The sequence below is a fragment of the Ranitomeya imitator genome, chromosome 1, assembly GCF_032444005.1.
Source record: "Ranitomeya imitator isolate aRanImi1 chromosome 1, aRanImi1.pri, whole genome shotgun sequence".
In the NCBI taxonomy this organism is placed as follows: Eukaryota; Metazoa; Chordata; class Amphibia; order Anura; family Dendrobatidae; genus Ranitomeya; species Ranitomeya imitator.
The window spans coordinates 459,957,258-459,984,235 of NC_091282.1; the positions used below are offsets into that span (position 1 = coordinate 459,957,258).

At 46.7% G+C, this 26,978-nt stretch overlaps 1 protein-coding gene across 1 annotated transcript in view; it reads left to right on the forward strand.

Annotated features, from left to right (window-relative positions):
• The first annotated feature begins 1,793 nt into the window (after positions 1–1,793).
• The window catches only part of KCNK3 (potassium two pore domain channel subfamily K member 3), a 163,904-nt gene continuing 138,719 nt past the window's right edge, over positions 1,794–26,978 (forward strand). The window contains exon 1 of the mRNA XM_069764889.1: positions 1,794–2,184. Within this exon, the coding sequence (XP_069620990.1) occupies positions 1,902–2,184 (283 nt within the window). The 5' untranslated portion in view covers positions 1,794–1,901. The remainder of the gene's footprint in view (positions 2,185–26,978) is intronic.

Genomic DNA, 26,978 nt, shown 5'->3' on the forward strand with positions numbered 1-26,978 from the left:
GTGCGCTGTCAGTGTGTCCCCTCATCTGCGGGCGCTGTCAGTGTGTCCCCTCCTCTGTGGGCGCTGTCAGTGTGTCCCCTCCTCTGTGGGCGCTGTCAGTGTGTCCCCTCCTCTGTGGGCGCTGTCAGTGTGCCCCTCGTCTGTGTGCGCTGTCAGTGTGTCCCCTCATCTGCGGGCGCTGTCAGTGTGTCCCCTCGTCTGTGGGCGCTGTCAGTGTGTCCCCTCATCTGCGGGCGCTGTCAGTGTGTCCCCTCGTCTGTGGGCGCTGTCAGTGTGTCCCCTCGTCTGTGGGCGCTGTCAGTGTGTCCCCTCCTCTGTGGGCGCTGTCAGTGTGTCCCCTCGTCTGTGGGCGCTGTCAGTGTGCCCCTCCTCTGTGGGCGCTGTCAGTGTGTCCCCTCGTCTGTGGGCGCTGTCAGTGTGTCCCTCGTCTGTGGGCGCTGTCAGTGTGCCCTTCGTCTGTGGGCGCTGTCAGTGTGCCCTTCGTCTGTGTGCGCTGTCAGTGTGCCCCTCGTCTGTGGGCGCTGTCAGTGTGTCCCCTCCTCTGTGGGCGCTGTCAGTGTGTCCCCTCCTCTGTGGGCGCTGTCAGTGTGTCCCCTCGTCTGTGGGCGCTGTCAGTGTGCCCCTCGTCTGTGGGCGCTGTCAGTGTGCCCCTCGTCAGTGGGCGCTGTCAGTGTGTCCCCTCGTCTGTGTGCGCTGTCAGTGTGTCCCCTCATCTGCGGGCGCTGTCAGTGTGTCCCCTCCTCTGTGGGCGCTGTCAGTGTGTCCCCTCCTCTGTGGGCGCTGTCAGTGTGTCCCCTCCTCTGTGGGCGCTGTCAGTGTGCCCCTCGTCTGTGTGCGCTGTCAGTGTGTCCCCTCATCTGCGGGCGCTGTCAGTGTGTCCCTCGTCTGTGGGCGCTGTCAGTGTGTCCCTCGTCTGTGGGCGCTGTCAGTGTGTCCCCTCATCTGCGGGCGCTGTCAGTGTGTCCCCTCCTCTGTGGGCGCTGTCAGTGTGTCCCCTCCTCTGTGGGCGCTGTCAGTGTGTCCCCTCCTCTGTGGGCGCTGTCAGTGTGCCCCTCGTCTGTGTGCGCTGTGTGTCCCCTCATCTGCGGGCGCTGTCAGTGTGTCCCTCGTCTGTGGGCGCTGTCAGTGTGTCCCTCGTCTGTGGGCGCTGTCAGTGTGCCCTTCGTCTGTGGGCGCTGTCAGTGTGTCCCCCGTCTGTGGGCGCTGTCAGTGTGTCCCCCGTCTGTGGGCGCTGTCAGTGTGTCCTTCGTCTGTGGGCGCTGTCAGTGTGTCCCCCGTCTGTGGGCGCTGTCAGTGTGTCCCCCGTCTGTGGGCGCTGTCAGTGTGTCCTTCGTCTGTGGGCGCTGTCAGTGTGTCCCCTCATCTGCGGGCGCTGTCAGTGTGTCCCTCGTCTGTGGGCGCTGTCAGTGTGTCCCTCGTCTGTGGGCGCTGTCAGTGTGCCCTTCGTCTGTGGGCGCTGTCAGTGTGTCCCCCGTCTGTGGGCGCTGTCAGTGTGTCCCTCGTCTGTGGGCGCTGTCAGTGTGCCCTTCGTCTGTGGGCGCTGTCAGTGTGTCCCCCGTCTGTGGGCGCTGTCAGTGTGTCCCTCGTCTGCGGGCGCTGTCAGTGTGCCCTTCGTCTGTGGGCGCTGTCAGTGTGTCCTTCGTCTGTGGGCGCTGTCAGTGTGTCCCCCGTCTGTGGGCGCTGTCAGTGTGCCTCCTGAGCCGCGGTGCTGCCCCTCCCCTCTCCGGCAGGCAGCCTTATATGGAGGGGCCGGCGGTGGCGGAGCCTCCTGAGGGTGGTGCTGAAGGGACAGCTCCAGAGCCGCCGCCACCTCTGCAGGACTCCTCCATGGACCGTGCTGCCGCCATGAGCCGGGGGTCCCCAGCCGCCCACCTCCTGCCAGCCCCTCACAGAGCCGCACCATGAAGAGGCAGAACGTGCGGACCTCGGCGCTCATCATCTGCACCTTCACCTACCTGCTGGTCGGCGCCGCCGTCTTCGATGTCCTGGAGTCCGAGGAGGAGACGACGGAGAAGAAGAGGCTGGAGGACACGAGGGGCGACCTGCGGGGCAAGTACAACCTGACGGAGGCGGCGTACCGGGAGCTGGAGTGGGTGGTGCTGAAGCTCAAGCCGCACAAGGCGGGCGTGCAGTGGACCTTCGCCGGATCCTTCTACTTCGCCATCACCGTCATCACCACCATAGGTAGGAGCGCGGGGACTACAACTCCCAGCGCCCGGGGACACGCACTACCGCTACAGAGAGAAAGACACAGAGGCGTGAGAAAGAGGGAAAGAGAGAGAGAGAAAGAAAGAAGGAGAAAGAAAGAGAGAAGAGAGAAAGAAACAGAGAAGGAGAAAGAAAGAGAAGAGAGAGGGAAAGAGAAGGAGAGAGAGGGAGAAAGAGAGAGAGAAGGAGAAAGAAAGAGAGAAAGAGAGGAGAAAGAAAGAGGGAGAGAGAGGGAAAGAAAGAGAGAAAGAGAGGAGAAAGAAAGAGGGAGAAAGAGGGAAAGAAAGAGAGAGAAAGAGAAGGAGAGAGAGGGAGAAAGAGAGAAGGAGAAAGAAAGAGAAGAGAGAGAGGGAAAGAAAGAGAAAGAGAGGAGAAAGAAAGAGGGAGAGAGAGGGAAAGAAAGAGAGAGAAAGAGAAGGAGAGAGAAAGAGAAGGAGAAAGAAAGAGAGAAGGAGAAAGAAACAGAGAAGGAGAAAGAAACAGAGAAGGAGAAAGAAAGAGAGAAAAAGAGGAGAAAGAAAGAGGGAGAGAGAGAGGGAAAGAAAGAGAGAGAAAGAGAAGGAGAGAGAGGGAGAAAGAGAGAAGGAGAAAGAAAGAGAAGAGAGAGGGAAAGAAAGAGAGAAGGAGAAAGAAAGAGAGAAGGAGAAAGAGAGAAGGAGAAAGAAAGAGAGAAGGAGAAAGAAAGAGAAGAGAGAGAGGGAAAGAAAGAGAAAGAGAAGGAGAGAGAAAGAGAGAAGGAGAAAGAAAGAGAAGAGAGAGGGAAAGAAAGAGAGAAGGAGAAAGAAAGAGAGAAGGAGAAAGAGAGAAGGAGAAAGAAAGAGAAGAGAGAGGGAAAGAAAGAGAGAAGGAGAAAGAAAGAGAGAAGGAGAAAGAGAGAAGGAGAAAGAAAGAGAGAAGGAGAAAGAAAGAGAAGAGAGAGAGGGAAAGAAAGAGAGAAGGAGAAAGAAAGAGAGAAGGAGAAAGAAAGAGAGAAGGAGAAAGAAAGAGAAGAGACGGAAAGAAAGAGAGAAAGAGAAAGAGAGAGGCAGAGAGAGAGAAAGAGAGAGAAGGAGAAAGAGAGAGGAGAAAGAGAGAGAAGGAGAAAGAGAGAGAGAAAGAAAGACAGAGAGAAAGAGAAGGAGAGAGAGAAAGAGAGAGAAGGAGAAAGAGAGAGAGGAGAAAGAGAGAGAGAGAGAGAAGGAGAAAAAAAGAGAACAGAGAGAGGGAAAGAGAGAAAGAGAAGGAGAAAGAAAGAGAGAAAGAGAGAGAAGGAGAAAAAAAGGAGAAAGAGAGAGAGGGAAAGAAAGAGGGAGAAAGAAAGAGAGAGGGAAGGAGAAAGAGAGAGAAAGAGAAAGAAAGACAGAAAGAGAGTGGGATAGAGAAAATAAAAGAGAGAGGGAAAGAAAGAGAAAGGCAGAGAGAGAAAGAGAGATAGAAAGAGCGAGAGACAGAGGGAAAGAAAGAGATAGAAGGAGAAAGAGAGAAGGAGAAAGAGAGAGAGAGGGAAAGAGAAAATAAAAGAGAGGGAAGGAGAGAGAAAGAGACAGAGGAGAAAGAGAGAGATACAAAGAGATAGAGAAAGAGAGAGAAGGAGAAAGACAGAGAAAGAGAGAGGGAGAGAAAATAAAAGAGAGGGAAAGAAAGAGAGAAAGAGAAAGAAGGAGAAAAAGAAGAGAAGAGAGGAAGAAAGACAGAGAAATATAGAAAGAAAGAGAAAGATACCAAGAGATAGAGAGAGAAGGAGAAAGAAAGAAAGAGGGACAGAGAAAATAAAAAGAGAGAGAAAGGTAGAAGTGAGAGAAAGAGATACAGATAGAGAGAGGGAGAGAAAGAGCGAAAGAGAGAGATTGATAGATGATAGAGAGAAATAGAGAGGGAGAAAGAGAGATGTAGAGAGAGATAGAGGCATGGAAAATAGAGATAGAAATAGAGAGAGATGATAGAGAGAGAGAGAAAGGGAGAGATATACGGTATATGATAGAAGCATGGAGAGACAGAGATAGATAATGAGAAAGGAGCCAAAACGTCACTCGCCGTATGGGTCTGAATTAAACCACAATTTTTCACCTAAAAAGTGCAGCGCTGCCTCCATGTTTATTTTTATTGGATTTTCTCACAGCGGATTGATTGATGAGAAGGGCTGTGCACCCGATAGCAGAGATTGTGCTGTTCTGGTTTTTTGGCTTAATAGATAGATAATAGATAGATAGATAGATAGATAGATAGATAGATAATAGATAGATAGATAGATAGATAGATAATAGATAGATAATAGATAGATAGATAGATAATAGATAGATAATAGATAGATAGATAGATAGATAGATAGATAGATAGATAGATAGATAATAGATAGATAGATAGATAGATAATAGATAGATAGATAGATAATAGATAGATAGATAATAGATAATAGATAGATAGATAATAGATAGATAATAGATAATAGATAGATAGATAGATAATAGATAGATAATAGATAATAGATAGATAATAGATAGATAATAGATAGATAATAGATAGATAGATAGATAATAGATAGATAGATGATAGATAATAGATGATAGATAGATAATAGATAGATAGATGATAGATAATAGATAGATAATAGATAGATAGATAGATAATAGATAGAAAGATAGATAGATAGATAATAGATGATAGATAGATAGATAGATAGATAGATAGATAGATGGATAGATAGATGATAGATAATAGATGATAGATAGATAGATAGATAGATAGATAATAGATAGATAGATAATAGATAATAGTTAGATGATAGATAGATGATAGATAATAGATAGATAGATAATAGATAATAGATAGATAATAGATAGATAATAGATAGATAGATAATAGATAGATAATAGATAGATAGATAATAGATAGATAATAGATAGATAATAGATAGAAAGAGGATAGATAATAGATAGATAGATAGATAATAGATAGATAGATAGATAGATAATAGATAGATAGATAATAGATAGATAGATAGATAATAGATAGATAGATAGATAATAGATAGATAATAGATAGATAATAGATAGAAAGAGGATAGATAATAGATAGATAGATAGATAATAGATAGATAATAGATAGATAGATAATAGATAGATAGATAGATAGATAATAGATAGATAGATGATTGATAATAGATGATAGATAGATAGATAATAGATAGATAGATAGATGATAGATTGATAATAGATAATAGATAGATAGATAGATAGATAGATGATAGATAATAGATGATAGATAGATAGATAGATAATAGATAGATAGATAGATGATAGATAATAGATGATAGATAGATAGATAGATAGATAATAGATAGATAGATAGATAATAGATAGATGATAGATAGATAGATAATAGATAGATAATAGATGATAGATAGATAATAGATAGATAATAGATAGAAAGAGGATAGATAATAGATAGATAGATAATAGATAGATAGATATATAATAGATAGATAGATAATAGATAGATAATAGATAGATAATAGATAGATAAATAATAGATAGATAGATAATAGATAGATAGATAATAGATAGATAGATAGATAATAGATAGATAGATAATAGATAGATAATAGATAGATAATAGATAGATAATGGATAGAGAAAAGATAGATAATAGATAACAGATAGATAGATAGATAGATAGATAGATGATGGACAGTAGATAATCCCCCCAGTGCTCGCAGTGTCCTGCTCTCCCGTGCTCCCGCACACTGTGCTCCGTCCTCGGCCGCTCTCTCCTCTGTATTTAGCCGCTTTCTCTCACCTTCCTGTAGATATAAGACGGGGTCCGGGGTCTCACAGAGGAGCCGAGAGGGCGACCAACAGACAAGACCCCACTTTCTCACCCCAGAGTGACGTTAGGTGATCTCTGAGATCTATTCTGAGACTCCAGATGTGCAGGAGTAGCACCAGGGGCCCCAGCACCACTCCTGCACCAGGGGCCCCAGCACCACTCCTGCACCAGGGGCCCCAGCACCACTCCTGCACCAGGGGCCCCAGCACCACTCCTGCACCAGGGGCCCCAGCACCACTCCTGCACCAGGGGCCCCAGCACCACTCCTGCACCAGGGGCCCCAGCACCACAACTGCACCAGGGACCCCAGCACCACTCCTGCACCAGGGGCCCCAGCACCACTCCTGCACAAGAGGCCCCAGCACCACTCCTGCACCAGGGGCCCCAGCACCACTCCTGCACCCGGGACCCCAACATCACTCCTGCACCAGGGGCCCCAGCACCACTCCTGCACCAGGGGCCCCAGCACCACTCCTGCACCAGGGGCCCCAGCACCACTCCTGCACCAGGGGCCCCAGCACCACTCCTGCACCAGGGGCCCCAGCACCACTCCTGCACCAGGGGCCCCAGCACCACTCCTGCACCAGGGGCCCCAGCACCACTCCTGCACCAGGGGCCCCAGCACCACTCCTGCACCAGGGGCCCCAGCACCACTCCTGCACCAGGGGCCCCAGTATCACTCCTGTCCCGGGGTCCCGCGGGCAGTGCAACATGTACAGTGCTGTCATCCTATCTGGCAGAGGGTCCTCGGACCCCTCAGCCTCCTGTTGGTGACATCTCAATATTCAGTGATGTCACCGTGTGATGCTGTATATAGAGGGAGACATTTCAGGCTTCGCTGACACTTTTGTATGGCGTTCTCCGCTGTCGGTCCCCCATCTTCTCTGCTTTCGTTCTTCCCCCCGATGTTTCATATGTTTGGTGCAATCATAAGATGTGAAACTTCTGGATAGAAATGTAAAAGGTGAATAAAAACAAAGTCAAAGTCCACTGTGAACCCCGCGCCCCTCATTTACGTGGCGGTGCCAGCGGCGGCTCGGTGCGGTGCGGCTCCGCTTTGTGTCCGATGGTTTTGCTCCTCTACATTCATATTCGCTGCTTCTGGACTGAACGTTTCCACATTCTTCACGTAACATCACAAACCTACAGGTATTTATTGGGATTTTATGTGATATCAACCCAAAGTGTAACGGAAATGATACAGGGTGTACTAATTATACATTCCCATCAACTCTGACAGGCTTCCCTGCCCATTATGAAGAAACGCCTCCCCACAGCAGGATTATGCCACCACCATGAGTGATGGTGGGGATGGTGTTTTCAGGGTGATGAGAAGTGTTTGTTTTTCACCACATATAGCGTTTTACATTTAGCCCAAAAGTTCTCCTTTGGTCTCTTCTGTCAGACCCCCTTCTTCCACATGTTCGCTGTTTCCCTTCCGAGGTGTGACAACACAGCATTTAATCCTAATTATCCACATGTAAATTCAGTAGGCCGGGAGACATACGTTATTATCATTATGTTGACTTTTGGATTTATGTCTTTCTTTGATTCATAAAGAAACACAGAATATTATTTAAAACGCCTGAATGTGACTTTGGAGTTGCTGTCTGCTGCAAGCTCATTGTCTGCTATCTTTGAGGGATAGAGACATAGGGTAATTGAACAATAGATGTTAAATAATATGTTGATTGACCATTGTGTGGGACCCTGTGGGTTGTTGACTTGCAAAACAGAGGAGTAAAAAGTATGAAAGTTGATTAAATATTCAAACAATGTGAATTAATCTCATCACATCTTTCTTTTGACCTCTTGATGATGGATTGAAGGACAGCAGAACCAAAGAACCAGAGGCTCTTTACAAAACCATAGCCAGGAACGCTCTACAGGACAGCAGCCAGAACATCATGGCTCCATCACGAGGGACACAAATTTGACATTCTACATGATGTTAGCTTAGGGGAACACAGCCCTGGTTGAAAGAATACAGATCTGCTCCAGTGACATCGCTTAACCATAGATATGTTTGGGGTAGTCAGGATTTGGATCCACCGGTCACCTGGTTCCATGGATACTTTTGGGGAAGTCAGGATTTGGACTCACCGAGCACCTGAGCCCCATAAATACATTTGGGCGAGACAGGATTGGGACTCACCAGTCACCAGGAACCATGGAGATGTTCGGAGAAGCCAGGTTGTGACCCTTCGGTCACATGGCCTTGTACCTCAATGGACGGTCATCTTTCTAAGCTTGTCGTTATCTCCTAATCGGCCCTGGAGGTCTCAGCTGCTCTTATCCCGATGAGTCAGTGGAAGGGTGAGACTCTGTAATTTGCATCATCTTATGGTATTGTGCTGTGACCGTTCTATGTGTTATCTGCCTGTTTCGTGGTTCAATAAACTATTGCCACACTGTTTTACCCTCACTATGTCAGAATAGCATTATGCCCACTGAAAAAGGAGCTGGCGTTCAGTGGGATGATCCCTAGTCCGAACGGTTTCGAGCCAGCGTATTAAGCACCCACTGATCCCCCGTGTCTCCACACATGGTTTTTTGCACACTTCAAACGGGACTTGTTTCCACTTGCTTTCAGAAATGTCTTTCTTCTTGCCACTCTGCCAAATTTGTGGAGTATACGACTAATAGTTGACCTGTGGTCATATTTTTTCCCCTGAGCTGTGTATCTATGCAGCTTCTCCATGACCATGGATGCCTTGGCTGCTTTTCTAATTCGTGCTTTCCTTGCTTGGGATGTTAGGCTAGGTGGAGACCATGTCTTGGTAGGTTGGCAGTTTTTGGATGATGGATTGATGCTCTGTGAGATGGTCAGAGCTTGGGCTATTTTTTATAATCTAACCCTGCTTTCCTCTTCTCCACAACTTTATCCCTGACCTGTCTGGTGAGCTCCCTGGTTTCCATGATGCTGTTAGATCCCTAATGTTTCTCACACAAACCTCTGAGGTCTTCACAGAACAGCTGTAGTTATACTGAGAAGTGGACTCAATGTACTAATTATGTGACTTCTGGGGACGACTGGTCAAAAGATTTTTAATAAGGGCATCAGACTGCAGGGGGCTGAATAATGCACCTCACAATTCTCAGATTTATAGCGGTATGATAATTAGTAAATCGGTATTTTGTCCTTAACATGTCACAAATTCTTGTTACTTTGTTGTATCACAGAAAATCCCCAAAAATGTGTAAAGTTTGCGGGGTATGAAGACTTTTCAAGGCTCTGTAGAATGATGGATAATAGATGAATATAGTAAGACCTTTCAGGCTTCACCAGGATGAGGGCTGGGTGAAGTAAATGAGATGTTTTGGTTAACCCCTTGATGGGGGGATTTCTTATGATGAGACTTTTTTTTATAGAGGTTTTCTGAATCCATTTTTTCCCATGGCTGCACTTTGACTTTTCTCACCTTCCTCAGGTCCAGTGCCGAGTCTGAGCTGCTGCTTTCAGCTTTTCTTTTTGTCTACAGTAGTGACGTGTTTTTCGATAGTGATGCAGCCAATCATTGAGCTCAGCAACTTGTGACATCAACATGGGCAGAGCTGCTGAGCTCCATGATTGTCTGCAGCACTGTCGACGCGACAACACCGCTGCAGACAATGACAGAAACTGAGAGTAGTGGTGGAGAATCAGCTCTGGACCAGGGGAGGGGGAGTAAAGCTCAAACTTCAGCTGGGAGACCTGAGGTCAGAACACCCCTTTTTCTTGTGGCTGCTGCCTTTTTTCACCCCCAATGATCAGTGTCGCCCAAGGTTTGATAAGTTTGGCGCAATCATAAGGCTTTAAACTTCTGACTTGAAATGTAACTGGTGAACCTGGACATTTCCTCATTTATGCGGCTCAAAATGTGCATGAAAAAATCCCAAATATGCTGTGAATCCCACGCCTCTCGGTGTATGCGGACGGATGAACCGGCGACGGCTTGGTGCAGTGCGGCTCTAGTTTACGACCTGTCGTTCCAGCACTGATTATTTACTGTTATTATTGTATCCACACTCAGAGTATCTGTAACTTCTGCTCACTCATTCGTTAAAGCTTATTTTAGCTCCTCGGGGGCGGTTCCTGTGACGGCTCTGGTTTGTGTTGTTAGATGTTTTTCTCTATATTGTCTCCCTTTGCTTTTTTGCATCTTGTCGTTCCAGCACTGATTATTTACTGTAATTATTGTATCCACACTAAGAGGATCTGTAACTTCTGCTCACTCATTCGTTAAAGCTTATTTTAGCTCCTCGGGGGCGGTTCCTGTGACGGCTCTGGTTTGTGTTGTTAGATGTTTTTCTCTATATTGTCTCCCTTTGCTTTTTTGCGTCCTGTCATTCTAGCACTGATTATTTACTGTAATTATTGTATCCACACTAAGAGGATCTGTAACTTCTGCTCACTCATTCTTTAGAGCTTATCTTAGCTCCTCGGGGGCGGTTCTTGTGACGGCTCTGGTTTGTGTTGTTAGATGTTTTCCTCTATATTGTCTCCCTTTGCTTTTTTGCGTCCTGTCATTCCAGCACTGATTATTTACTGTAATTATTGTATCCACACTAAGAGGATCTGTAACTTCTGCTCACTCATTCATTAGAGCTTATTTTAGCTCCTCGGGGGCGGTTCTTGTGACGGCTCTGGTTTGTGTTGTTAGATGTTTTTCTCTATATTGTCTCCCTTTGCTTTTTTGCATCTTGTCGTTCCAGCACTGATTATTTACTGTAATTATTGTATCCACACTAAGAGGATCTGTAACTTCTGCTCACTCATTCGTTAAAGCTTATTTTAGCTCCTCGGGGGCGGTTCCTGTGACGGCTCTGGTTTGTGTTGTTAGATGTTTTTCTCTATATTGTCTCCCTTTGCTTTTTTGCATCTTGTCGTTCCAGCACTGATTATTTACTGTAATTATTGTATCCACATTAAGAGGATCTGTAACTTCTGCTCACTCATTCGTTAAATCTTATTTTAGCTCCTCGGGGGCGGTTCCTGTGACAGCTCTGGTTTTTGTTGTTAGATGTTTTTCTCTATATTGTCTCCCTTTGATTTTTTGCATCCTGTACTTCCAGCACTGATTATTTACTGTTATTATTGTATCCACACTAAGAGGATCTGTAACTTCTGCTCACTCATTCGTTAGAGCTTATTTTAGCTCCTCGGGGGCGGTTCTTGTGACGGCTCTGGTTTGTGTTGTTAGATGTTTTCCTCTATATTGTCTCCCTTTGCTTTTTTGCGTCCTGTCGTTCCAACACTGATTATTTACTGTAATTATTGTATCCACACTAAGAGGATCTGTATCTTCTGCTCACTCATTCATTAGAGCTTATCTTAGCTCCTCGGGGGCGGTTCTTGTGACGGCTCTGGTTTGTGTTGTTAGATGTTTTCCTCTATATTGTCTCCCTTTGCTTTTTTGCGTCCTGTCGTTCCAGCACTGATTATTTACTGTAATTATTCTATCCATACTCTGAGGATCTGTAACTTCTCCTCTCTCCTTCATTAGAGCTTATTTTAGCTCCTCGGGGGCGGTTCTTGTGACGGCTCTGGTTTGTGTTGTTAGATGTTTTCCTCTATATTGTCTCCCTTTGCTTTTTTGCGTCCTGTCATTCCAGCACTGATTATTTACTGTAATTATTGTATCCACACTCAGAGGATCTATAACTTCTGCTCACTCATTCGTAAGAGCTTATTTTAGCTCCTCAGGGGCGGTTCTTGTGATGGCTCTGGTTTGTGTATGTTAGATGGTTTCCTCTATATTGTCTCTTTTTGGTTTTTTGTGTCCTGTCGTTCCAGCACTGATTATTTACTATAATTATTGTATCTATACTCTGAGGATCTGTAACTTCTCTCTCCTTCATTAGAGCTTATTTTAGCTCCTCAGGGGCGGTTCTTTGTGACGGCTCTGGTGTGTGTCTGTTAGATGTTTTCCTCTATATTGTCTTCCTTCGCTTTTCTGTGTCCTGTCGTTCCAGCACTGATTATTTACTATAATTATTGTATCTATACTCTAAGGATCTGTAACTTCTGCTCTCTCATTCGTTAGAGCTTATTTTAGCTCCTCGGGGGCGGTTCTTGTGACAGCTCTGGTTTGTGTCTGTTTGATGTTTTCCTCTATATTGTCTCCCTTTGCTTTTCTGTGTCCTGTCGTTCCAGCACTGATTATTTACTATAATTATTGTATCCATACTCTAAGGATCTGTAACTTCTGCTCTCTCATTCGTTAGAGCTTATTTTAGCTCCTCAGGGGGTGGTTTTTCTGACTCCACCTTTCTGTTCTATATTTTATTCAGTAACTCAGAAGAACCATTAAATTGGGATCTGGTGTGGACTGAGAGTCCCAGGCTTTACACTTTGCTGCAACTAAGGTGTTCAGAGAATTGATTGCTAAATTTTAGGCTGATTTCACTATTCTTTTAATTCCGCTTACTGTCAGGGAATTGAAGCATTTATGTTTGCTCATTTAGAGCCTGAAATCCTGTCCTGAAATTAAGAAATGGGTCCAAAGCAAAAAAATCTTATCCCCCCTCTACGATATCTATATTTCCTAAAAGAGCATATGGACAGGGGTCATCTAAGTGAAATACACCCTTTAAGGAGGACCTGTTACAGGGTCCAATGTGTCCAGTTTTAGCGGTTTTATTATCATCACTTCTTCCCTGAATATTTCATTTTTGTTTTTTTTTAAATCCGACGTACGGTTCAAGAGGTATGGGCTTTTTTATTTAGAGGTACTTTTCATGAGCCTTTCCTAGGGGGCGTGGCTCACAGCGTTCCTCGTGGGCGTGTTTAGTCACACCTCCAAGAAGCACTAGATACAAAGTCACGTATCTCTGGAACCGTACAACGGATTTAAAAAAAAATAAAAAAAAATTAAATATTCAGGGGAGAAGCATGATAATATAAGAGTAAAAACAGGACACATTTGACTTGATGACAGGTCCGATTAACCCCTTAATGTAATATCATTAAGGCTCCCATCGCCGCCATCTTGGTCCTCTGACCCTCATCTATATGCTAACTCCAAGTGCAACCATTCTTCTACGCCCAAAAAGTAAAAAACACAGCGCCACACCTCTCAATAGGTTGTGCATGGAACTGCAGCTCAGCTGTTAAACAGGACTGGGCTGCAATACCACATGCCACCTGTGAGCAGGAGTGGGGCTGTTTTAAAATTTTAGCAACTTCTGCCAATTTTGAGCTAATTTTTCCCCCCCAAAAAAAAATTTAAAAGACAAAACTTTAAGATTTATTATGCATCTGGGTTCCGTGGAGCCGCGTAATTAAGGAGGATTGTGGTCAGATCGTCGCAAACATCACGTTTTCTATTACGTCCCAATCGCACAGAGTTAATCAGCGGCCGGGGTACAGTTAATCCGCACGCACAGAATATGACGGGGAGGATAAGTCTCACGAAGTAAGAGGTGGCAGAAGGTGCGGCTGGTGGGGCGGCCGGACCCTCCTCGGAGCCCCCAGTACAGAGCATATAATACTCTATAAAAAGTAGAGGCATTGTGAGAAGAGAGCAAAGGTCAGGAAATCACACGGATCCGCCGGCCCCTGAAGACCTCTCAGGAAGTTAGAAAATAAACTCCAAGCCTGTAACGAGGGTCTGGCACAGGGGCTGGATGCGGCCGGAGGAGAATTCTGCTTTCCCGCGTGTGATGTGATTTTATTTTGGCTTTTTTCCTGGTTATTTATGACATTTGTGCAAATATGAGGAAAACTGGAAATGTCGCTTCTCTGAAAGGGTTAATGTTTTTTGTGAAACTCTAGCAAAAGTTTTCAGGGTGACACTCCGAGATTTCAGGGTGACACTCCGAGATTTCAGGGTGAGACTCCGAGATTTCAGGGTGAGACTCCGAGATTTCAGGGTGACACTCCGAGATTTCAGGGTGAGACTCCGAGATTTCAGGGTAAGACTCCGAGATTTCAGGGTGAGACTCCGAGATTTCAGGGTGACACTCCGAGATTTCAGGGTGACACTCCGAGATTTCAGGGTGAGACTCCGAGATTTCAGGGTGAGACTCCGAGATTTCAGGGCGAGACTCCGAGATTTCAGGGTAAGACTCCGAGATTTCAGGGTGAGACTCCGAGATTTCAAGGTGACACTCCGAGATTTCAGGGTGACACTCCGAGATTTCAGGGTGAGACTCCGAGATTTCAGGGTGAGACTCCGAGATTTCAGGGTGACACTCCGAGATTTCAGGGTGACACTCCGAGATTTCAGGGTGACACTTCGAGATTTCAGGGTGACACTCCGAGATTTCAGGGTGAGACTCCGAGATTTCAGGGTGAGACTCCGAGATTTCAGGGTGAGACTCCGAGATTTTAGGGTGAGACTCCGAGATTTCAGGGTGACACTCCGAGATTTCAGGGTGAGACTCCGAGATTTCAGGGTGAGACTCAGAGATTTCAGGGTGACACTTCGAGATTTCAGGGTGACACGCCGAGATTTCAGGGTGACACTCCGAGATTTCAGGGTGAGACTCCGAGATTTCAGGGTGACACTTCGAGATTTCAGGGTGACACGCCGAGATTTCAGGGTGAGACTCCGAGATTTCAGGGTGAGACTCCGAGATTTCAGGGTGACACTTCGAGATTTCAGGGTGACACTCCGAGATTTCAGGGTGAGACTCCGAGATTTCAGGGTGAGACTCCGAGATTTCAGGGTGACACTTCGAGATTTCAGGGTGAGACTCCGAGATTTCAGGGTGAGACTCCGAGATTTCAGGGTGAGACTCCGAGATTTCAGGGTGACACTTCGAGATTTCAGGGTGAAACTCCGAGATTTCAGGGTGAGACTCCGAGATTTCAGGGTGAGACTCAGAGATTTCAGGGTGAGACTCAGAGATTTCAGGGTGACACTTCGAGATTTCAGGGTGACACGCCGAGATTTCAGGGTGAGACTCCGAGATTTCAGGGTGAGACTCCGAGATTTCAGGGTGACACTTCGAGATTTCAGGGTGACACTCCGAGATTTCAGGGTGAGACTCCGAGATTTCAGGGTGAGACTCCGAGATTTCAGGGTGACACTTCGAGATTTCAGGGTGAGACTCCGAGATTTCAGGGTGAGACTCCGAGATTTTAGGGTGAGACTCCGAGATTTCAGGGTGACACTCCGAGATTTCAGGGTGAGACTCCGAGATTTCAGGGTGACACTTCGAGATTTCAGGTGAGACTCCAAGATTTCAGGGTGAGACTCCGAGATTTCAGGGTGAGACTCAGAGATTTCAGGGTGAGACTCAGAGATTTCAGGGTGAGACTCCGAGATTTCAGGGTGACACTTCGAGATTTCAGGGCGACACTCCGAGATTTCAGGGTGACACTCCGAGATTTCAGGGTGACACTCCGAGATTTCAGGGTGACACTTCGAGATTTCAGGGTGACACTTCGAGATTTCAGGGTGACACTCCGAGATTTCAGGGTGACACTCCGAGATTTCAGGGTGACACTTCGAGATTTCAGGGTGACACTTCGAGATTTCAGGGTGAGACTCCGAGATTTCAGGGTGAGACTCCGAGATTTCAGGGTGAGACTCCGAGATTTCAGGGTCACACTTTGAGATTTCAGGGTGACACTCCGAGATTTCAGGGTGACACTTTGAGATTTCAGGGTGACACTTCGAGATTTCAGGGTGAGACTCCGAGATTTCAGGGTGAGACTCTGAGATTTCAGGGTGAGACTCCGAGATTTCAGGGTGACACTTTGAGATTTCAGGGTGAGACTCCGAGATTTCAGGGTGAGACTCCGAGATTTCAGGGTGACACTTTGAGATTTCAGGGTGAGACTCCGAGATTTCAGGGTGAGACTCCGAGATTTCAGGGTGAGACTCCGAGATTTCAGGGTGTATTCACAATTTTCAATTAACCAGACCATATAATGACAGCTAAGGTGCCACACTATCAAAACCAGCTCCAAATAAGTATTATACCGTACTATTGTGCCCCCCAACAAACGTAGCTACGGTGCAGAGCAATGTGGAGCTGTTCAATAAAAGCTGACGAGTCTCCCAATGACACAAAGTTTATGACAGTGCTCTATAATATTCATCAGGAGTGCCCCATAATAGAGTCATCAGGAGTGCCCCATAATAGAGTCATCAGGAGTGCCCCATAATAGAGTCAGCAGGATTGCCCCCTAGTAGAGCTATCAGGAGTGCCCCCTAATAGAGTCATTTGGAGTGCCCCCTAGTAGAGCTATCAGGAGTGCCCCCTAATAGAGTCATTTGGAGTGCCCCCTAGTAGAGCTATCAGGAGTGCCCCATAATAGAGTCATCAGGAGTGCCCCATAATAGTCATCAGGAGTGCCCCATAATAGAGTCAGGAGTGCCCCCTAATAGAGCTATCAGGAGTGCCCCCTAGTAGAGTCATCAGGAGTGCCCCCTAGTAGAGTCATCAGGAGTGCCCCATAATAGAGTCATCAGGAGTGCCCCATAATAGAGTCATCAGGAGTGCCCCATAATAGATTCAGGAGTGCCCCCTAATAGAGCTATCAGGAGTGCCCCATAATAGAGTCATCAGGAGTGCCCCATAATAGTCATCAGGAGTGCCCCCTAATAGAGTTATCAGGAGTGCCCCATAATGGAGTCAACAGGAGTGCCCCCTAATAGAGTCAACAGGAGAGCCCCCTAATAGCATTATCAGGAGTGCCCCATAATCGAGTCATCAGGAGTGCCCCCTAAGAGAGTTAGGGTGACACTTCGAGATTTCAGGGTGAGACTCCGAGATTTCAGGGTGAGACTCCCGAGATTTCAGGGTGAGACTCCGAGATTTCAGGGTGACACTTCGAGATTTCAAGGTGAGACTCCGAGATTTCAGGGTGAGACTCCGAGATTTCAGGGTGACACTTTGAGATTTCAGGGTGAGACTCCGAGATTTCAGGGTGAGACTCCGAGATTTCAGGGTGAGACTCCGAGATTTCAGGGTGAGACTCCGAGATTTCAGGGTGAGACTCCGAGATTTCAGGGTGAGACTCCGAGATTTCAGGGTGAGACTCCGAGATTTCAGGGTGTATTCACAATTTTCAATTAACCAGACCATATAATGACAGCTAAGGTGCCACACTATCAAAACCAGCTCCAAATAAGTATTATACCGTACTATTGTGCCCCCCAACAAACGTAGCTACGGTGCAGAGCAATGTGGAGCTCTTCAATAAAAGCTGACGAGTCTCCCAATGACACAAAGTTTATGACAGTGCTCTATAATATTCATCAGGAGTGCCCCATAATAGAGTCATCAGGAGTGCCCCATAATAGAGTCATCAGGAGTGCCCCATAATAGAGTCAGCAGGAGTGCCCCCTAGTAGAGCTATCAGGAGTGCCCCCTAATAGAGTCATTTGGAGTGCCCCCTAGTAGAGTCATCAGGAGTGCCCCATAATAGTCATCAGGAGTGCCCCATAATAGAGTCAGGAGTGCCCCCTAATAGAGCTATCAGGAGTGCCCCCTAATAGGGTCATCAGGAGTGCCCCATAATAGTCATCAGGAGTGCCCCCTAATAGAGTTATCAGGAGTGCCCCATAATGGAGTCAACAGGAATGCCCCCGAACAGAGTCAACAGGAGAGCCCCCTAATAGCATTATCAGGAGTGCCCCATAATAGAGTCATCAGGAGTGCCCCATAATCGAGTCATCAGGAGTGCCCCATAATCGAGTCATCAGGAGTGCCCCATAATCGAGTCATCAGGAGTGCCCCATAATGGAGTCAACAGGAGTGCCCCCTAAGAGAGTTATCAGGAATGCCCCCAAATAGAGTCAACAGGAGAGCCCCCTAATTGCGTTATCAAAAGTGCCCCATAATAGAGTCATCAGGAGTGCCCCATAATCAAGTCATCAGGAGTGCCCCCTAAGAGAGTTAGGGTGACACTTCGAGATTTCAGGGTGACACTTCGAGATTTCAGGGTGAGACTCCGAGATTTCAGGGTGAGACTCCGAGATTTCAGGGTGAGACTCCGAGATTTCAGGGTGACACTTCGAGATTTCAAGGTGAGACTCCGAGATTTCAGGGTGAGACTCCGAGATTTCAGGGTGACACTTTGAGATTTCAGGGTGAGACTCCGAGATTTCAGGGTGAGACTCTGAGATTTCAGGGTGACACTTCGAGATTTCAGGGTGACACTTCGAGATTTCAGGGTGAGACTCCGAGATTTCAGGGTGAGACTCCGAGATTTCAGGGTGAGACTCCGAGATTTCAGGGTCACACTTTGAGATTTCAGGGTGACACTCCGAGATTTCAGGGTGACACTTCGAGATTTCAGGGTGACACTTCGAGATTTCAGGGTGAGACTCCGAGATTTCAGGGTGAGACTCCGAGATTTCAGGGTGAGACTCCGAGATTTCAGGGTGACACTTTGAGATTTCAGGGTGAGACTCCGAGATTTCAGGGTGAGACTCCGAGATTTCAGGGTGACACTTTGAGATTTCAGGGTGAGACTCCGAGATTTCAGGGTGAGACTCCGAGATTTCAGGGTGAGACTCCGAGATTTCAGGGTGTATTCACAATTTTCAATTAACCAGACCATATAATGACAGCTAAGGTGCCACACTATCAAAACCAGCTCCAAATAAGTATTATACCGTACTATTGTGCCCCCCAACAAACGTAGCTACGGTGCAGAGCAATGTGGAGCTCTTCAATAAAAGCTGACGAGTCTCCCAATGACACAAAGTTTATGACAGTGCTCTATAATATTCATCAGGAGTGCCCCATAATAGAGTCATCAGGAGTGCCCCATAATAGAGTCAGCAGGATTGCCCCCTAGTAGAGCTATCAGGAGTGCCCCCTAATAGAGTCATTTGGAGTGCCCCCTAGTAGAGCTATCAGGAGTGCCCCATAATAGAGTCATCAGGAGTGCCCCATAATAGTCATCAGGAGTGCCCCATAATAGAGTCAGGAGTGCCCCCTAATAGAGCTATCAGGAGTGCCCCCTAGTAGAGTCATCAGGAGTGCCCCCTAGTAGAGTCATCAGGAGTGCCCCATAATAGAGTCATCAGGAGTGCCCCATAATAGAGTCAGGAGTGCCCCCTAATAGAGCTATCAGGAGTGCCCCATAATAGTCATCAGGAGTGCCCCCTAATAGAGTTATCAGGAGTGCCCCATAATGGAGTCAACAGGAGTACCCCCGAATAGAGTCAACAGGAGAGCCCCCTAATAGCATTATCAGGAGTGCCCCATAATAGAGTCATCAGGAGTGCCCCATAATCGAGTCATCAGGAGTGCCCCATAATCGAGTCATCAGGAGTGCCCCATAATCGAGTCATCAGGAGTGCCCCCTAAGAGAGTTATCAGGAGTGCCCCATAATGGAGTCAACAGGAATGCCCCCAAATAGAGTCAACAGGAGAGCCCCCTAATAGCATTATCAGGAGTGCCCCATAATAGAGTCATCAGGAGTGCCCCATAATCAAGTCATCAGGAGTGCCCCCTAAGAGAGTTAGGGTGACACTTCGAGATTTCAGGGTGAGACTCCGAGATTTCAGGGTGAGACTCCGAGATTTCAGGGTGAGACTCCGAGATTTCAGGGTGACACTTTGAGATTTCAGGGTGAGACTCCGAGATTTCAGGGTGAGACTCCGAGATTTCAGGGTGACACTTTGAGATTTTAGGGTGAGACTCCGAGATTTCAGGGTGAGACTCCGAGATTTCAGGGTGTATTCACAATTTTCAATTAACCAGACCATATAATGACAGCTAAGGTGCCACACTATCAAAACCAGCTCCAAATAAGTATTATACCGTACTATTGTGCCCCCCAACAAACGTAGCTACGGTGCAGAGCAATGTGGAGCTCTTCAATAAAAGCTGACGAGTCTCCCAATGACACAAAGTTTATGACAGTGCTCTATAATATTCATCAGGAGTGCCCCATAATAGAGTCATCAGGAGTGCCCCATAATAGAGTCATCAGGAGTGCCCCATAATAGAGTCAGCAAGAGTGCCCCCTAGTAGAGCTATCAGGAGTGCCCCCTAATAGAGTCATTTGGAGTGCCCCCTAGTAGAGTCATCAGGAGTGCCCCATAATAGTCATCAGGAGTGCCCCATAATAGAGTCAGGAGTGCCCCCTAATAGAGCTATCAGGAGTGCCCCCTAGTAGAGTCATCAGGAGTGCCCCCTAGTAGAGTCATCAGGAGTGCCCCATAATAGAGTCAGGAGTGCCCCCTAATAGAGCTATCAGGAGTGCCCCCTAATAGGGTCATCAGGAGTGCCCCATAATAGTCATTAGGAGTGTCCCCTAATAGAGTCATCAGGAGTGCCCCATAATAGAGTCATCAGGAGTGCCCCATAATAGAGTCAGGAGTGCCCCCTAATAGAGCTATCAGGAGTGCCCCCTAGTAGAGTCATCAGGAGTGCCCCCTAGTAGAGTCATCAGGAGTGCCCCATAATAGAGTCATCAGGAGTGCCCCATAATAGAGTCAGGAGTGCCCCCTAATAGAGCTATCAGGAGTGCCCCATAATAGAGTCATCAGGAGTGCCCCATAATAGTCATCAGGAGTGCCCCCTAATAGAGTTATCAGGAGTGCCCCATAATGGAGTCAACAGGAGTACCCCCGAATAGAGTCAACAGGAGAGCCCCCTAATAGCATTATCAGGAGTGCCCCATAATAGAGTCATCAGGAGTGCCCCATAATCGAGTCATCAGGAGTGCCCCATAATCGAGTCATCAGGAGTGCCCCCTAAGAGAGTTATCAGGAGTGCCCCATAATGGAGTCAACAGGAATGCCCCCAAATAGAGTCAACAGGAGAGCCCCCTAATAGCATTATCAGGAGTGCCCCATAATAGAGTCATCAGGAGTGCCCCATAATCAAGTCATCAGGAGTGCCCCCTAAGAGAGTTAGGGTGACACTTCGAGATTTCAGGGTGAGACTCCGAGATTTCAGGGTGAGACTCCGAGATTTCAGGGTGAGACTCCGAGATTTCAGGGTGACACTTCGAGATTTCAAGGTGAGACTCCGAGATTTCAGGGTGAGACTCCGAGATTTCAGGGTGACACTTTGAGATTTCAGGGTGAGACTCCGAGATTTCAGGGTGAGACTCCGAGATTTCAGGGTGACACTTTGAGATTTTAGGGTGAGACTCCGAGATTTCAGGGTGAGACTCCGAGATTTCAGGGTGAGACTCCGAGATTTCAGGGTGACACTTCGAGATTTCAAGGTGAGACTCCGAGATTTCAGGGTGAGACTCCGAGATTTCAGGGTGACACTTTGAGATTTCAGGGTGAGACTCCGAGATTTCAGGGTGAGACTCCGAGATTTCAGGGTGTATTCACAATTTTCAATTAACCAGACCATATAATGACAGCTAAGGTGCCACACTATCAAAACCAGCTCCAAATAAGTATTATACCGTACTATTGTGCCCCCCAACAAACGTAGCTACGGTGCAGAGCAATGTGGAGCTCTTCAATAAAAGCTGACGAGTCTCCCAATGACACAAAGTTTATGACAGTGCTCTATAATATTCATCAGGAGTGCCCCATAATAGAGTCATCAGGAGTGCCCCATAATAGAGTCATCAGGAGTGCCCCATAATAGAGTCAGCAGGAGTGCCCCCTAGTAGAGCTATCAGGAGTGCCCCCTAATAGAGTCATTTGGAGTGCCCCCTAGTAGAGTCATCAGGAGTGCCCCATAATAGTCATCAGGAGTGCCCCATAATAGAGTCAGGAGTGCCCCCTAATAGAGCTATCAGGAGTGCCCCCTAGTAGAGTCATCAGGAGTGCCCCCTAGTAGAGTCATCAGGAGTGCCCCATAATAGAGTCAGGAGTGCCCCCTAATAGAGCTATCAGGAGTGCCCCCTAATAGGGTCATCAGGAGTGCCCCATAATAGTCATTAGGAGTGTCCCCTAATAGAGTCATCAGGAGTGCCCCATAATAGTCATCAGGAGTGCCCCCTAATAGAGTTATCAGGAGTGCCCCATAATGGAGTCAACAGGAATGCCCCCGAATAGAGTCAACAGGAGAGCCCCCTAATAGCATTATCAGGAGTGCCCCATAATAGAGTCATCAGGAGTGCCCCATAATCGAGTCATCAGGAGTGCCCCATAATCGAGTCATCAGGAGTGCCCCCTAAGAGAGTTATCAGGAGTGCCCCATAATGGAGTCAACAGGAATGCCCCCAAATAGAGTCAACAGGAGAGCCCCCTAATTGCGTTATCAAAAGTGCCCCATAATAGAGTCATCAGGAGTGCCCCATAATCAAGTCATCAGGAGTGCCCCCTAAGAGAGTTATCAAGAGTGCCCCATAATAGACTCATCAGGAGTGCCCCATAGCAGAGTCAGCAGGAGTGCCCCATAGTGGAGTCAACAAGAGAGCCCCATAACAGAACAGTGCCCCCAAAGTAAAGTCAAATACAGAGCTCCTATAACAAAGCCATCAGATGATCCATATACCAGCAAGTGTTCAATAAAACTGCCAACCAGAGCTAAAGTGCCACTATACCAGAGCGAGCTGCAGTGTGCACATGCCAGTGCCAACCAGAGCCAGAGTGCCACTATACCAGAGCGAGCTGTAGTGTGCACATGCCAATTCTAACCAGAGCCAGAGTGCCACTATACCAGATTGAGCTGCAGTGTGCACATGCCAGTGCCAACCAGAGCCAGAGTGCCACTATACCAGAGCGATCTGCAGTGTGCACATGCCAGTGCCACCCAGAGCCAGATTGCCACTATACCAGAGCGAGCTGTAGTGTGCACATGCCAGTTCTAACCAGAGCCAGAGTGCCACTATACCAGAGCGAGCTGCACTGTGCACATGCCAGTGCCACCCAGAGCCAGATTGCCACTATACCAGAGCGATCTGCAGTGTGCACATGCCAGTTCTAACCAGAGCCAGAGTGCCACTATACCAGATTGAGCTGCAGTGTGCACATGCCAGTGCCAACCAGAGCCAGAGTGCCACTATACCAGAGCGAGCTGTAGTGTGCACATGCCAATTCTAACCAGAGCCAGAGTGCCACTATACCAGAGCGAGCTGCACTGTGCACATGCCAGTGCCACCCAGAGCCAGATTGCCACTATACCAGAGCGAGCTGCAGTGTGCACATGCCAGTTCTAACCAGAGCCAGAGTGCCACTATACCAGAGCGAGCTGCAGTGTGCACATGCCAGTGCCAACCAGAGCCAGAGTGCCACTATACCAGACAGAGCTGCAGTGTGCACATGCCAATTCTAACCAGAGCCAGATTGCCACTATACCAGAGCGAGCTGCAGTGTGCACATGCCAGTTCTAACCAGAGCCAGAGTGCCACTATACCAGAGCGATCTGCAGTGTGCACATGCCAGTGCCAACCAGAGCCAGAGTGCCACTATACCAGACAGAGCTGCAGTGTGCACATGCCAGTGCCAACCAGAGCCAGAGTGCCACTATACCAGAGCGAGCTGCAGTGTGCACATGCCAGTGCCAACCAGAGCCAGAGTGCCACTATACCAGAGCGAGCTGTAGTGTGCACATGCCAGTGCCAACCAATCATGTCCTGGACCTGTGGCCAGGGGTGGATCACAGATCTCTCCATCCAAATCTAATCTGACTGTTCCTTTTTTTATCAGATTGTATCATTGTTAAACGGTTATGAGAAGTGGATTGAACTCGTGAAATTGCTTTTTAAAATTTTCCGTTGGGTTTGATGAGAGGTGCGATAATAAAGATAAGCTAGAGTGACCCAGACACAGATCAGGTAACCTGTCCTAATGGCTCTTGTAAAACCACTCACAAGGGTCCGTCTTGGGTTTATTGGCCATTTTAATGTAAGGACAGATGGTGAGTTCTCCAATTTTACAGTACAGTATTTGCTTCATTTGTTTGGCCACATCGAGGACAATGGACAATGGTGCTACAATGTATCTGTTGTGATGATCATTTCTATGTAAGAAACTTGATGAGATGGAAACCCATAATCTCATGGACAACTGGTCTTCTTCATAGTTAGCCAATATCAATAACAAAAACCCGGTCTAGGTCCACGATCAAACAAACACTAGAAGGTAAAACTGGTTTAGTGATTTTACTGGTTGTTGTTTTTTTTTCAAAGAAGAACCAAAGTAAGGTCTAGATCAACAACCGCAGAAAGGAAGACCAATCTTCTAGAGGGAGGTCTTCTCAAGAAGAGGCCAGTTGAAAAATCTGGTGTTGATCAATGAACAACCAATATGTTAGGGAAACGCGTTTTCTAGAGATTGTTTTCGTAAAGAAATGGGCAATATCAAAAAATATCAGCATGTTGTTTAGATCAATGGCCAGCCAAAATGTAGGATAAACTAGCCTTTTACTGAGGTGGGTGGTCCCTCTAAAAGCTACGGGAAAAGAAGGAGCTGATATCAATGAAGGAAAATGGTGTAGACTAATAGCCACTCTACTTCAGTGGTCTCCTCAAATACGAGGTTGATATGTTGTCTAGATCAATAACCTCGAAAAAGTGGACCATATTCGAGAGGAATGGTCATCTCAGAGAAAAGGACAATATCAATGAAAATTTAGCGTAAGTCAACAAAGACCTAAAATGTCAGGGAAATCTGGCTGGGTCTACTCAAGGACTTGGCTGATACGAAAGGAAAGGCCTAGGCCAATGAACACCTGAAATATGATTGAAGAGTGCTCTAGAGGATTCTTCTCCAAGCGTAGGGTGATAATAATTGACCACTCAAAGGAAACCGAATCTTCTGGAGGTGTGGTCTTTTTAAAACAGAGACCAAAGTGTCCTTCTGAAAGAGGTGATCCTCTGTGAAAGGGTGTTCTTTTGAAGATGAACACATTGGAAGAACATTTATTCAAACATGAGCATTACTACAGCCATGTAGCCACCATACTAGTGCCCGAAAGGTTTTTGCCCATCCTTCCGTAGTCTCTACATGACGCTCAGAGCGGAGATGCAATGTAGAAGTACGTATGTGCCTCCTCCAGTCCGGCATTGCCTGTGTGACTTTTTCTCTCTCTGTGGTCGTTCTTGTATTTCTTCACTAGGGTCCCTGGAGTGGAGCGTGTTTCTTTATGGACGAGCCGGCTGCACTCGCTGTATTCTGCCGCCCATCATTCTTTCCCACAGTTAATATATTGCTCCATGTCGAGAAGTCTCCTCTGTAATGAAGTAACTGTGACCGGCAGGTTCTGCTCAATATTTACCGTGTGCCGTGCGGATATTTCACGTGTCAGTTGAACATAATAAATGTTTTAAACTTTTTCTCCTCTGACTCGGCTCTCGCCATCTGTCAGTTTATGGAATGTACCCGGGAGGTCATCCATCACATTTACAGTAGGAGAGCGGGTCCCTGTAGAGATGTCGCTCGAGAGGCCGGGCGACGGGCCAGCCTGCCAGTATTGCATATACGCTAATAAAGGTTTATGAAGGAAAATGTCATCTGTTATTCCAAAACGTCAAGATGCAAAGTTCATTTCTTCAACTTTCGTGAAGATTGAGTCTCGGAGATACGTAGTGTATGTCCAGGAAACAGTCATATCCACCATTAAGGGGGCATTCCATCCTAAATTGATTATCACATATATTGGTTTTATATATAAAATAGCTCTAAAATCATCTGTGTCAATGTGCTGCAAAAATAATGTAAAACTTTGATGCATTTTCTGTTCTACCAAGGTAAAGGTGCACTTGCAATAATCTGCGTCGATCACTTGGCACCTTCATTAGTGGGTGACCACCTGACTTCCAGTCTTTCTTGTTCCTACAATTTTCCCCCTTGTCTTAATTGTTTTATATTTTAAAATTGTATAATTTGCATTCCTTGTTATCTCCTGTGATCTGAAACTAGTCTTTTCAGCATGGAGAGGCAGTTAGGATTTGCTGTCAACCTTGGTAAGCCATGTTGAAGAAGGCCACAAATGGTGGAAACCGGAACAGCAAAGTCAAAAGACTGGTAGAGCGCAGTAAAAAAAAAAGCCAAAAAATGCAACCTAGATTCCCCGGGGGGGAGAACGTGTCTTCTGTAGAGTCATTACTAAGGACCTTGCCACCTACCATGTGTCTTGGCAGAAGGTCCTTTAAGCCTCTCCAGCACTAGTGGACAGTTGTCTCTGTCTCTGCACCCTTTGGGTAAGTCTCATTTTGTGTAAAGTAATTTACACCATTTATTATAAAGTTACTGCAATAATATTAGGTCTTAATGGAAAATATAACTTTTGTCAGACTGCCAGAGTTCCCTAGTGATCAGGTGCAACTCATGGAGTAATCTGGTGGAACATGTTCCATTTTTTCGCATCACCCCACAGGAGAAGTGAAGTATTACATAGTTCTCAGTATCTCTGTATTGTCCCAAAATACCGGGTCCTTTAGAGCTTAGCCCCCACTATATTAGCTCAGAAGGAAGTGCCAGATCTATGTTTTCCTATGCTTTCCATAATTCATGCTAACAGCTAGATACCCAAGGCTTGGGCCTTACATTTCAAGAATCAGATATTTTCTGCCTATAAAAGTCCATCAGTCCATCCATGAAGACGTTGTGAAATGAGATGAGTCTCCTCATCTCGGCATGCTTAGCATGTCAATCTCCGCGGGGAGAAACGATACTTCTTGGATATCAGCCAGACGCCTCTCAATCAGCCAAAACCAGATCTCCACTTTGCACTGAGAAGGGGCAGTTCCCAGAAACAGTGTCTGCAATTTGAGATTCTGGTTTGGCTATTACCCTAAGTCATGTGTCAAGTCTCGTTAAAGGGTCAACATTGACTTTTAGGATTCCTACCTTCCAATAGGTGGCACTAAAGCTCTTGTTCTCTTCCTCTCTGAAGAGCCAATTTGCATAATTAGCATATTTCCCAGAGGAGCATTGCGGCTTTACGTCTCCTCATCTCAGCATGTTTAGCATGTCGATCTCCGCAAGGAGAAACGATACTTCTTGGATATCAGTCGGACACCTCTCACACAGCCAAACCAGATCTCCACTTTGCACTGACGAGGGGCAGTACTCCAAAACACAGTGTCTGTAAATTGAGATTCTGCTTTGGCTATTATCCTAAGTCATATGGCAAGGGTCGTTAAAGTCGA